This window comes from Colletes latitarsis, chromosome 7 (genome assembly GCF_051014445.1).
Source record: "Colletes latitarsis isolate SP2378_abdomen chromosome 7, iyColLati1, whole genome shotgun sequence".
Lineage (NCBI taxonomy): Eukaryota > Metazoa > Arthropoda > Insecta > Hymenoptera > Colletidae > Colletes > Colletes latitarsis.
In genome coordinates, this window is record NC_135140.1 from 13,827,708 (window position 1) to 13,839,851 (window position 12,144).

Sequence of the window (12,144 nt, forward strand, 5' to 3'; positions counted from 1 at the left end):
GCCAGCTTAGGTCGGGAGATGCTGGCAGAGGTCAGCAGAGGCTGGCAGTAGCCAGTAATAATCGTTGTACGTTGTCGGAAGCATCAGGGATGGTCAGCTGTGGTCAGCAGAGGCCAACGGAGGCCAGCAGAGGTATGCAGAGGCGAGTAGAGTCCAGCAGGGGCAAGCAGTAAACAGTAGTAATCGTTATACGTTGTCGGAAGCATCAGGGGTGGTCAGCTGTGGTCAGCAGAGGCCAGCAGAGGCATGCAGAGGCGAGTAGAGTCCAGCAGGGGCAGGCAGTAGCAAGTTGTAATCGTTATACATTGTCAGAAGTAACAGGAGTGGTCAGTAGCGGTCAGCAGAGTCCAGCGGAGGCAGGCAGAAGTCAGTAGTAATCGTTATACATTGTCAGAAATATAAGCGGTGGTCAGCAGAGGCCAGCAGAGGCTGGGAGAGGCTAACAGTAGCCAGTCGTAATCGTTATACGTTGTCAGAAGTAACAGGAGTGGTCAGCAGCGGTCAGCAGAGGCCAGCGAAGGCTGGCAGACGTCAGTAGTAATCGTTATACGTTGTCAGAAATTCCAGGAGTGATCAGCAGCGGTCAGCAAAGGCTGGGAGAGACTAACAGTAGCCAGTCGTAATCGTTATACGTTGTCAGAAATTCCAGAAGTGGTCAGCAGCGGTCTGCAGAGGCCAGTGGAGACCTGTTGACGGGAGGTCGGATATTAGTTGTTCAAGAGCGAGAAGGGAAGTGTAAGCCTTTCTCTCTCAACTCCCACGAGACGGTCCAAACTTACTTTGGGCAGCTTCGGAGAATCGAGAAAGAGGGCATGCGTCATTTTGCCTTTGTCGGGTTTCCGAAACTCCACGAGCTCACGTACGCGTGATCTGACATAGTGTGAGAGAGCACCTTCGGTGCCTTTCTGGCATCTCTGTTTGCAATCGTATCTTCGGGTGCAGGTGCAGCTCCAACGAACCGTCCACTTGCATCCCTGGACTGATCGATCTCCAATAAGGCGTCTTCGATCGCGGATTGAAATTTGAGAAAACAGCTCGTTCATACAGTTTTTTGACCAATTTGGTCATTTTATGGAACAGGTTATTTAATTGTCACGCATACGCAGGGTGTCTCACTTAAAACCAGGCCACCTAAATAATATTTAAATCAATGATGTTATCAAGAGACCAAATATGTTGCAAAGAATATACTTTCGGGAGTTTTTCAGAATATAATGGCGGCCATATTCTTATATACAGTTTGTATAAAAAGATAGGAAAGAGAAATAAGTCTTCAGTATTATCAGTATGACTACGAAAACTGAATGTCAAGTAAAAATGGTATACCTTTTATGCCGTTAGAAACACAAAAAAACTAAGTCTAAGTCTCCTACGGTATCGAGTAACTCACACATCTTAAACCAAGAATCACTTTTCGTAAAGAAGTTCACAGTTGCGCGGGCCACTTCATCATATGAATATTATTACACAAACTTCAACATGCATATTTTAACTGTACGTAAAATAGGGATCTTTATTTATGAACTCGTTGCTGGATTAGGTTTGGGTCTGCAAAATCTCTCTTAAATGTATAAATAAAATGTGAACCACATGACCTTTTTTGTTCGTAATAAGGCTTGTCTGTAGGAAAAATGAGTCAATTGTTCTTTTGGCCAGATGGCGCTGACGGTTTTTGAACGTTGTTCTACTAGATTAGTTTGAGTTATCCGTGTGTACTCGAATGATGGCCTTACATCTTATCACTCATGTGTACAAGACAGAAATCGATGCTGCACATGGTCCAGTCATTTAACAATGACTATCTTACATAGCAGTTACTATTAACCCCTTCCCGTGGCATTTAGCTCGACGAAATCCGGATCCAAACGGTAGGCGTCAACGCATTGACTAGACTGATGTTAAACTACTTTGTAACAGAGATTATAAAAACCGTAACCAACTCTTATGGCGTACTGATAGGAACTAAACTCAATCACAGCTTTGCTGTCCGCATACTTGGCTCGTGACATTCATGTTCAGGCCAAAATCTTCATCACGAGTCAAACTCGTTAAAGTACGGGAAAGGGTTAAGACAACATGGTGAAGAAATACCGGTTATTCACGCCACTCTAATATTTATATATTTCTTACCCATATCAAACAAAAATACTATAGAATACGCTGTATTTGCAATTGCATCGAAACATTAACAAATGTTCCCTTCCGTTTTAAGATATTCCTCGCATCTTGGAATTTCCTAACCTACCTCTAACCCCTTCTTACCTTAACCTTTTCTTTGTCTTTACTCTTAGCCATTTTGTGTTGCTATCATACCATAATAAACCTCTTCTTTTGATACTTTTACTTCAGGTTTGTGGATACATTCGTTTTAAAGGATAGTATATGATACAAATTGAAGTCTGCTCATTACAGTTTAAGAAATTATTATTTTTGTTTGCTCGAAAGAATCCTGGTACATCATCCATGGATAATGAAGGATAACGCACGACAGTCGATGTAATTTTTACAAAAAAAAATCACGTTCAATTTACAGCTTAATTGACTTTAAGTTTACACAATCAAATGATAAGTTTGTAAATCAACCCTCTAGAATAGGTTCACGAGGCTCCCGACCAGTTTCCTTTAAATTAGGATACAATTTAGCTTTAAGATTGTCGCTATTAATTCTTCCATGAAAGTCCGGCTTCTTCTCTTTAGGCGCGCTTCGCTGTAACCAAACATCCAATAGACTTTTAGAAGCATAAAGACTACCTTTGAGGAGTTGCTTCCCGAGAGATATCGACGTGCTAGGTGGTGGTGACATCGGTGAATCGGTAGTTGCTCTTATTACACTGGCTCGGGCAGTTCCATCTTCTTTTCCAAAACTGTAAAAGAATAACTTCGAGTCACATTTTATGTCGAAAGACCAGTCACGTCCAACTTCCAATGCGGTTTTAATTCTACGGAAGTCAACGCGTCAAACGGTTAAAATACCCTATGCTTACCCATCTAATTCGCGTAATGCCTGGTCCAATTCAACCTTATCCTTATCATCTTTGCTCCGTACTTCGAGAAGACAAGTGAGAACCTCAGAATGCGCTGCAGAGTTGTTAGCGTGATGCTTGAGAAACGTTTCTAGTTCTCCCCACAAAAGTCTATAGTGTTCTTCCCTACGTACACCACCTTTACCACCGCGTCCTCCGCCTATACTTGGTAGAGGTAGTGCCTCGTGTTTTGCTTCCAATTGCAACAAACTAAAAATTACTTGCTTGCACTGTACAACTTCCTCAGCAGTGAGTTCCTCTTTTACCATTAAATCGGGCAATGGATCTATTAACTTTAATCAAAAATATTTTGTTGGTCATTTACGATCACATCGAAATATGTCGATTAACGTTGAATTCGATCGCTTTGAAATACGTACCTGTTTTAAATTAAACATGAGAGTACTAGAAATAGTAATTGGCCAATACTTTGTGTGCCTCTCTAATCTCGATCTCATTTTCTCGGCCGGACCGTCACTGATACTACTTATGCTTCGTTTCAAAGGCACCAAAACATTATTTCGCATAAGTCTTCCAAAATCCTATAACAAACAACGTAACAGTATCTATAATCTAAGGTGACATTATTAAAATTTTAAATATTAAAATAAAAATTATTTAAATCTGATATACTTACAGTTATTCTGTAATCGGTGACACGTCCACCGCAGCCTTCGCTGATAGATGGTGGATCCTCTAATACGCTTCTAGCGGTAGACAATGTGTGTATAAAAATTTCTCCACCATGCGCGGCGAGCAAATGGGAAATAGTTTTGCCACCGCTTCTTCTAGCCATTTCAAGCATTACCGATCTACCATTTAAGAGGAAGTTAATTAAACAAGACGAAGGTCTGCTATTTACATCTACCGGCGTGATTCTGTGCATAGCTGTGCAATTTTGCATTTCAGCTGCACTACATCCCCGTGGCGTACACCATTTCAGAGTTACTGTTTCGTACTCCGAGCCCTCTTCGAACCTTCTGAATGTCTTTATCAAAGCTGAATCTTGTGGGTTGCCTAAAAAGATACATTTGCAATATTGTTTCAAGTATACTAATCAGCACTCTTTAGCTCGCTATAATAACAAAGGAACCTTTTAAAATTGCCGAATGCGCGGCTGATGAGTGAAATATCTCAACATCGTAGTTTGCAGAGGAACTAGCGTTCTGTTCTTCTTTCATTGGTATACCGGTCACGGTTGTGCTTGCCAAATCATAATGAGACAAGATTAAGTGAGATAATTTCGAATGCAAAGCGGGTGCTTTAATCGAATGTATTTCTACCGTTAACAGCGGAGAAACCTAAAACGCAGTATTGTAGATTATTTCCTATGTAGAATCGAATAAACATCATGACGAGACGAAGTAAATAAAGTACCTCTCGCGGCCCCTGACTAGTAACTTGCGACTCGATATTGTTAGGAAAAATGTTCAGTATGACCAAGTGACAATAATCTACAGGCATTAAACTGAAATAAAGAAGAAAAACAGGTTGTAAAATTAATAGTCCCGCAACTTTGAAAAAGGTTATATAAGGATATTAACTGATCCGAAGCTAATGCAGTTTTATTTTCTTGAGCTAATTCATTCAAAAATATATTTTCCAAGCTTTTCATATTGCTGTTATCTCGCGCACTGGTGATGCATATTACTCTGCCTCTGTTAACAAGTTTACTAGTATTTTCATTCAACGAGGTTCTCTTCTCATGCTGAATTTCTGAACACTCGTTCAGTGTCTCTATAGCAACCCTTAATCCATGTATCACGGAGTAATCCTCTCCAGGTTCTGGAGTCTTTGTAGGTACTCCCAAAATGGCTGTGCCATTCATTATCTAAAAGCATGTTGGTCTCGAATAACAAATATTATTTTGCAATGAAAAAGTATAACACAAGAATCTATCGAAACTTACATGATTTAAATTTTGCTGCGATGGACTCCATGAGTTTAATACATATGCCGCACGGTCGGTTACCACAAACCTTATCTACAATAAAATTACTTATTTTACTTTGTTCGAAAAACAATAATTAGGTATAACTGTATAAAATCACAATACCAATTTTCCAACTGGAAAAAGATCCCATACTATGCGGCAATATTCCAAAGAGGCCTCTACGCTAGTAGTCCAAAGGGACTTGCAAACAGGTGCCAAAGGAATTAAATTTTGACCGCGACTCTTCAGAAAATCAAATTCCAGCGGGCATTCCGTAGATATTCCAAAGTACGGTGTATGGTCCAAAACAAAGATAGTCTTATGATTTGCAGGATACATTCTTCTACACCATTTTAAAAAACCGTCTTCTTTTTCAAATATAATGCGTTATAACTATTTATTGCACATTTCTGAAAAGGTGGATAATCTTCGCGAGGGTCACATATTATAGGTTATGATATCAGATATTTCGACATTACTAATATTACGTTTTTACAGTTATAACGATCGAGTGATAATATGTACGTAATGAAAGTGTACGAATATTATCGTGTTTTTGTATTTGTCTGCAATTATATATTATCTTATTGCAAATAAACGCACGAACGTGAACGTTATTGCTGTAGTTTTCACAGCACGTAAACTAATTCTGTGACATTAACGAATACTCTTGCTATATACGTAAAAGAGCAATTAACACGCTACAATGAATTTTTACGATACTTTATTAAGTTTAATTCAGAGATTTGTTTGTAGTGCCTTCTGTTAATATTCAAAATTCCCCGGTGAAATTTCGATACACTTCCGCTATATATGTATATAATTTTCTATTTTCTCATTAATTTAAATTGTACTACTTTATAACAAATATTTCGAGATCTTTAGTTTCAGTTTTGCAATATTGAAAGTTTATATTACAAAATAAATATTATTTTCATTCACGTTTTATCAAGCAACATTAGGTGCAACGTATATGCATGCATAACTTCCTTTCCGCTTGGAAGTCTCCTAGTGGCATTGATAACGTAAGCTTATTGTAATATTTTCTTTTATTTACAATGTGTATTTATCGGGTTTAGTAAAATATTTGTTAATTAAAGAATGCAGACTATTCTGGACCTGAGAATGATACGAAAATTTGTATGAATAGTTAGTAGTTACAATAAATTTGTATTAATCAAGTTGGTCGACGCACGTGGCATTCTTTTAACAATATTTTACTTATAGTAACGTTAATTCGATATTACAGATCATTAGTATTTCGAAGGTTACCCACTTAAACGATTGTATTTTACTATTTATCTCAAAAACTTCGTTTTTTTAAAATTGAACGTGCTATTTATTTTAGGTTATAAAGTGAGGTTACGTGACCAGTAGTAATGGGATTTCAAAACGACTCAAATATGATTCGAAATTAAAAAACTATCGAAAGCCTTAATAATCTTAGAAATTTTCAAACTTTTAAATCCCAATCGCTACTAATGTTGCTTGATACAATATTTTATGTTAATATGTATGTTTAGGTTACTCGTAAGTCAACCACAACGTTAAAATGTCAGGAGGTCTAGATGTATTGTCCCTCAAAGAGGACGATGTTACTAAAATGTTAGCTGCATTTACGCATTTGGGTGCGGAAAATGTGAATTTCCAAATGGAACAGTACGTGTATAAGAAGAAAAATGATGGTAAGAGTTAGCTATAATCAAACGATTTTTATATTTACTAAGAAGTATATATTCCTTTTTCTTTTTTTTAATTTAGGTGTTAGCATTATTAACCTGCGTCACACATGGGAGAAACTGTTACTAGCAGCTCGTGCCATTGTTGCTATCGAACATCCTAGTGAAGTTTTTGTCATCAGTTGTCGTCAAACTGGCCAGAGAGCTGTTCTAAAATTTGCACAGCATACTGGTGCCACACCCATTGCTGGTCGTTTCACACCTGGTGCCTTCACCAATCAAATTCAGGTTGTATTCGCTGTAATAAAAGTTACAGTAGTGTCCACTTAAGTGTCCATGCTCAGAATTCAACGGAAATAAGAAAGGAGAATAGGTGCGAGTGAGATACAATAGCTGGCACCTGAAACCATATATACAATGTATCGATAACGATCTTTGAAGCCACTTGGCTTTCAAGAATTGGTGGAAATAACCGCGGACACCTAAGTGGGCAAAAGTGTGGTCACTTAAGTGGGCACTACTGTATATACCTCCTTTTATATGATATTTAATGATGAACAATTATTTTCCATAATTTATATTTGTTGGTTTATTTTGGCTTAATCTTTTCTGATTTTATTAAACAATGTAATAAACATTGTCGTGCGTTATAAAGTTACTGTACATTAATTTTAGTAATTACTTTCAGTCCGCTTTCCGTGAACCACGTCTATTGATTGTTACTGATCCATCCACCGATCACCAGCCTATCACGGAGGCCAGTTACGTGAATATTCCAGTCATTGCTTTTTGTAATACGGACTCGCCTCTTCGCTTCGTTGATATCGCTATTCCCTGTAACACGAAGAGTCTCCATTGCGTTGGCCTCATGTGGTGGTTACTGGCGAGAGAGGTACTTCGACTAAGAGGTTCTATCGCCCGTGAGAGTAAATGGGACGTTGTCGTTGACTTGTTCTTCTACAGAGATCCAGAAGAGGTTCGTACTATCGATATAAATTCAATCAGATTTGTTCTGATCTTATTTTATTTTTTTTTTCCATTCGATTGTCATTTTATATATGATGAGAAAAGTTAGTGTCCAGAAAAATGTTTGTTGACTTTGTTTAATTATGGCTTAATCTTTTCTGAGATTGTCCGAAGAAAGTATTTAAATTTATTTCACCCGTCCCAAATAGTAATACGATTTTTTCTCGTTCTCGTAGGCTGAGAAAGAAGAACAAGCGGCCAAGGAAATCGCGCCAGCCAAAGAGTTCACAGGGCCAGTTGAGGTTCCGATCGCTGCAGAACCTGGTTGGGCCAATGATGTTGAGACAACAGGTGCAATCACCACTGAAAATTGGGCGGATGATGTTGCAACGCCAACTGCAGCCGCTGTTCCAGCGGCTACTGCTGCTCCAGCTTTCCAGGCAAGCGGAGATTGGGCCGCTCAGGTAAACACGAATTCTGTAACTGGTTATTAATAAACTAATTAGTGCTAAAAATGATTAACTTTATTTCATTATGTATAGCCATCGGAGGAATGGACTACAACTGCTCCAGCTACTACCAACCAGAGCTGGGGAGGTGCTACAACGGAAAATTGGTAATTTTATCTTCTTTGAGGATTTCATACACTGACACACTTTGTATAATGAAATGAATAAAGTGATTGAAAATTTCTACTAAATCTTCATTTTTTCGCACATTTAACAGTATATATTCAATACAAATTAAGCATCCCTTGGAAAATAATTGTGATTGTTAATAAATGTGATACTTGTAAGAGTATGCACAGAGTTTGAGTATCCGTGAACAATACGTCGTACATAAATTTCATGTGAAGATGGGCCATTTTTATGAGGCTAGGAAACAAATTCCTTTGAATAGTTTGTTATTTTCAACGATAGATGGCGCTTATTTTCCGACCTCAAACCCTCTGGTGCTAAAACGCCCAAGTTTGTCGTGGAATAGTTCGTTACCTTCAACGCTAGATGGTGCTTATTTCCCGACCTCTGGCCCCCTGGTGCTAAAAAGCCCAAGCTTGTCGAGAAATAAGCGCTATCTAGCGTTGAAAATAACAAACTATTCGACAAACTTGGGCGGCTCTCTCGACTCCCACGAGACAGTTCGAAATTAGTTCGGGTAGCTTCGGAGAATCGAGAAAGAGAGCATGTGTCAGTTTGCCTTTGTCGGCTTTCCAAATTCAACGAGCTCACGTACGCGTGATCTGGCATAGTGTGAGTAGTAAACCCGGTGCCCAATCTAGCATCTCTGTTCAAACTATGGTTATGTTACGCGAATGATATGTTGCGTGGTTGCTAAGGAGACCCTACTATCTGAAAACCCGACGTGGGTGACGTTACGATCTATCCGACAGTATTACAAATTCTAACATAGGTTGAACTCACTTTTTTTCTTTCATTGTGCATGATAAAAGAAAGCTCCCTGTTCGTTGAATGAATGTAACCTAATTCGATGATTTGATTGGTTTACAACGTAACTTTTGAATCGAACCGTAATCTGAATATTTGAAATGTTAAAATACGTATAGTAATGCTTGACAGCTAATGTTGAATGCAGACAGGATTATTAATCTTGTCCCATCAGTCGAACAAATCCATAGATTATAAGTATACGTTCTCGACGATCCTAATTCGTATGATATATAATCGGTGAAAACCCTTAAATTCCTTACAGTTGAGTCAAACAAGTCCACCAGTCATGATGGATGATCGCTGTGAGTTATGCTTATACTTACGTTTACGTTTCTAGTTTTCATGTTTATTTTTCAACGTAATATTTGTGCGATATTATAAATTTGTTTACAGAAACGTTACATTCCGTTTAGTAAAAGTTTAATTTTAACCAAATTTCCATTCAGGCACTCCCGGTTGTTACTAGTTCAGTGTCGATACTTGTTATTAACGTGATGTTTATTTAAAAAAAAAAAATTGCAATACGACTAGTCCATGACATCTAACCATGGGAAACAAACAATTGTGGTAACTTACTTTAAAATAGAATATTATTTTTTTTTTAAATCTTGAATCTCTAAGAATAAGAATTAGTAAACTAAATTAAACTAATCGTCGATTGTAAAAATTTAAACAATTTTATGCGAAAATAAATCAATCGGCTCATAGCCATGGAAGAAAGAAGTTTGATATTATGTTCTTGTTTAAATTAAGTTATAAAGATCATGTTTCTTTTCCTTCTAGCATCGGGTGTTTTAACAGCAGAAATCTTGCGTGAATTACGTACAACATTTTACGAAGATTCACGCTTTACCTTGGCACAAAATGTATGTACGAGGATCAACCCCATAGAGGCTTGTATCTCACGGAAAGTATTAGAAGAGTCTCAACATGTCTTCACCCATAAGATCGAAACAGAAGGAAAGCCTGTAACGAATCAAAAAAATTCTGGCCGATGTTGGATATTTTCAATCTTAAATGTTATCAGAACTGCATTTATTAAGCAATACAATTTGGATGAATTTGAATTTAGTCAAGCTTATCTATTTTTCTGGGATAAGGTTGATATATATTGTCGATATTTTATATATAAATCTTAAGCATTTTACGTTGATTGATATGTTAATTGTTTTGTAGGTTGAACGGTGCAACTATTTTCTACATAATATCGTAAGAAGTGCTAAACGAAATGAACCAGTGGATGGTCGCTTGGTGTCGTTTCTATTACATGACCCAGTTTGCGACGGCGGACAATGGGACATGATTGTTAATCTTATAAATAAACATGGTCTTGTCCCTAAAGTCTGCTTTCCAGAATCGTACAGTTGCGAATCTAGTTCCCGCATGAACGGTATTCTGCAAAGTAAACTAAGGGAATACTCTAAAGATTTAAAGGATTTGATAGCAAAGTCAGCGTCCGAAGAAGAATTAGAATTTCAGATCGCGAACCAAATGGTTGTAATTTATCGAATTATTGGAATCTGTTTGGGCATACCTTCGGAGACTATCACGTGGGAATATTACGATAAATCGAAGAATTACAATTGTGTCGGTCCAATTACACCTGTTGAATTTTACGAGAAATATGTAAAGCCATATTATAACGTAAATGATAAAGTATGCTTAGTAACAGATCCGAGAGAATCTCATCCATATAGAAAACTTTATACGATAGATTGTTTAGGAAATGTAATAGGCGGAAGACTCACGTTGTATAATAATCAACCAGCCGCGGTATTAATGGATTTATGCGCAGAAAGTATAAAACAAAATGAGCCTGTATGGTTTGGATGCGATGTAAGCAAAAGATTAGTAGGCAAACAAGGTATAGAGGATATGAATGCCTATGATTTTGGTCTAATGTTTGGAACAGACGTTCATGTTAATCTTTCGAAAGGAGATAGATTACTTTATGGAGATTCTATGATGGTTCATGCAATGGTATTCACAGCTGTTTCGATTGATGTAAGCTGACAAGTTCTATGAAAGAGTCTCGGTATTCGAGATATATTGAAATCCTTTTTATTTTTAGAACGACGGCAAAATAAAAAAATTCCGGGTGGAAAATTCTTGGGGAGAAGATCACGGACAGAAAGGATATCAATTATTAACTGCCGAATGGTTTTCCGAATTCGTTTTCGAAGCAGTTATTGATAAAAAATTAGTACCTGCGGATATTTTGTCTGTATTTAAACAAGAGCCCATTACCTTACCCGCGTGGGACCCGATGGGTACCCTTGCTCACTGATAGTAGCCGTAAGCTTTAATGTTTAAAGACGAAGATTTTTAATGAGTAATGTATGCATAAAACACTCAGGATTGAACATAAAATAAAATTTTAAGCATTCTGATATAATAAAGTACAACAAATTAAATATTTTATATAAAATCCTGTCGCGATTCGTATACGTATATTACGTCTCAAAAGTAATGAAAACTTTTCGATAAATCTAAATTTATCTTAGCAGCAATCTCAAGTTACAAAATCACCGAACTGCGTATTTAAATTCGAAAGGAAAGAATAATATTTTTTCGTTAGAGGCTTCGTTTTTCATTTGTCCAACGTGTCCGTTCATTAATCATTCTTTTTTTTTTACGGATATCCGGTCACTAGAATCCAATGCATGCGTATCCAATGAATTTTCAAAGTCAATTTTTTATACATATGCATAAATATACGTGGACTAAAGTAAACGTAGAATTAAATTTAACTTCTTTACGTTGCTAGTAGACGTGAAAAGTTGGTGACCGTCATTTTTTGTAATCTAAATTATACCTATGATAGGAAGCTTGCTACTGTTTACGATTCTCAAGTCATCTTTTTTGTGTCTATTAACTCTAGTGACTTTGCATTTTTAGTTAAATATAAACAAATATTTAAAGTTGTTTATTTTTTTTCATTAATTGTCTATTAAATTGTACTAAGAAATATATACTGTGTTCTTGATATCAAATATGCGTGTTTTGATTTATTTTCCTGTCAATTTTCACTACCAGCGTACATGTATGCTCAATTTTGTGAGTAACTCTATGTAAATATGTATATTGTTTATTTT

General features: G+C 37.1%; 3 protein-coding genes across 4 annotated transcripts; 2 read left to right on the plus strand and 1 right to left on the minus strand.

Annotated features, from left to right (window-relative positions):
• Nucleotides 1–2,500: 2,500 nt before the first annotated feature.
• Nucleotides 2,501–5,669, minus strand: Asun (integrator complex subunit 13 asun). Its single transcript, XM_076768814.1, has 9 exons — nt 5,080–5,669; nt 4,933–5,007; nt 4,568–4,854; nt 4,401–4,491; nt 4,117–4,324; nt 3,661–4,040; nt 3,404–3,565; nt 2,985–3,316; nt 2,501–2,864 (listed from the first exon to the last, which is right to left on the minus strand). Exons 1-9 carry the CDS (start codon nt 5,293–5,295, stop codon nt 2,579–2,581), a joined length of 2,037 nt encoding a protein of 678 aa, XP_076624929.1. The 5' UTR covers nt 5,296–5,669; the 3' UTR covers nt 2,501–2,578.
• A 159-nt stretch (nt 5,670–5,828) lies between these two features.
• Nucleotides 5,829–8,301, plus strand: Sta (stubarista 40S ribosomal protein SA). The gene is made up of 6 exons (XM_076768815.1): nt 5,829–5,981; nt 6,480–6,641; nt 6,718–6,923; nt 7,324–7,611; nt 7,838–8,065; nt 8,144–8,301. Exons 2-6 carry the CDS (start codon nt 6,509–6,511, stop codon nt 8,219–8,221), a joined length of 933 nt encoding a protein of 310 aa, XP_076624930.1. The 5' UTR covers nt 5,829–5,981; nt 6,480–6,508; the 3' UTR covers nt 8,222–8,301.
• Nucleotides 8,302–8,770: 469 nt separating this feature from the next.
• LOC143343776 (bleomycin hydrolase-like) lies at nt 8,771–12,042 on the plus strand. 2 transcript variants are annotated; one of them, XM_076769005.1, is made up of 5 exons: nt 8,771–8,851; nt 9,312–9,351; nt 9,833–10,149; nt 10,226–11,053; nt 11,121–12,042. In XM_076769005.1, exons 2-5 carry the CDS (start codon nt 9,336–9,338, stop codon nt 11,334–11,336), a joined length of 1,377 nt encoding a protein of 458 aa, XP_076625120.1. In that variant the 5' UTR covers nt 8,771–8,851; nt 9,312–9,335; the 3' UTR covers nt 11,337–12,042. The 2 variants fall into 2 exon arrangements, with proteins under 2 accessions (XP_076625120.1, XP_076625119.1); XM_076769004.1 differs by lacking the exon at nt 8,771–8,851 and adding an exon at nt 8,890–9,011.
• Nucleotides 12,043–12,144: the final 102 nt, after the last annotated feature.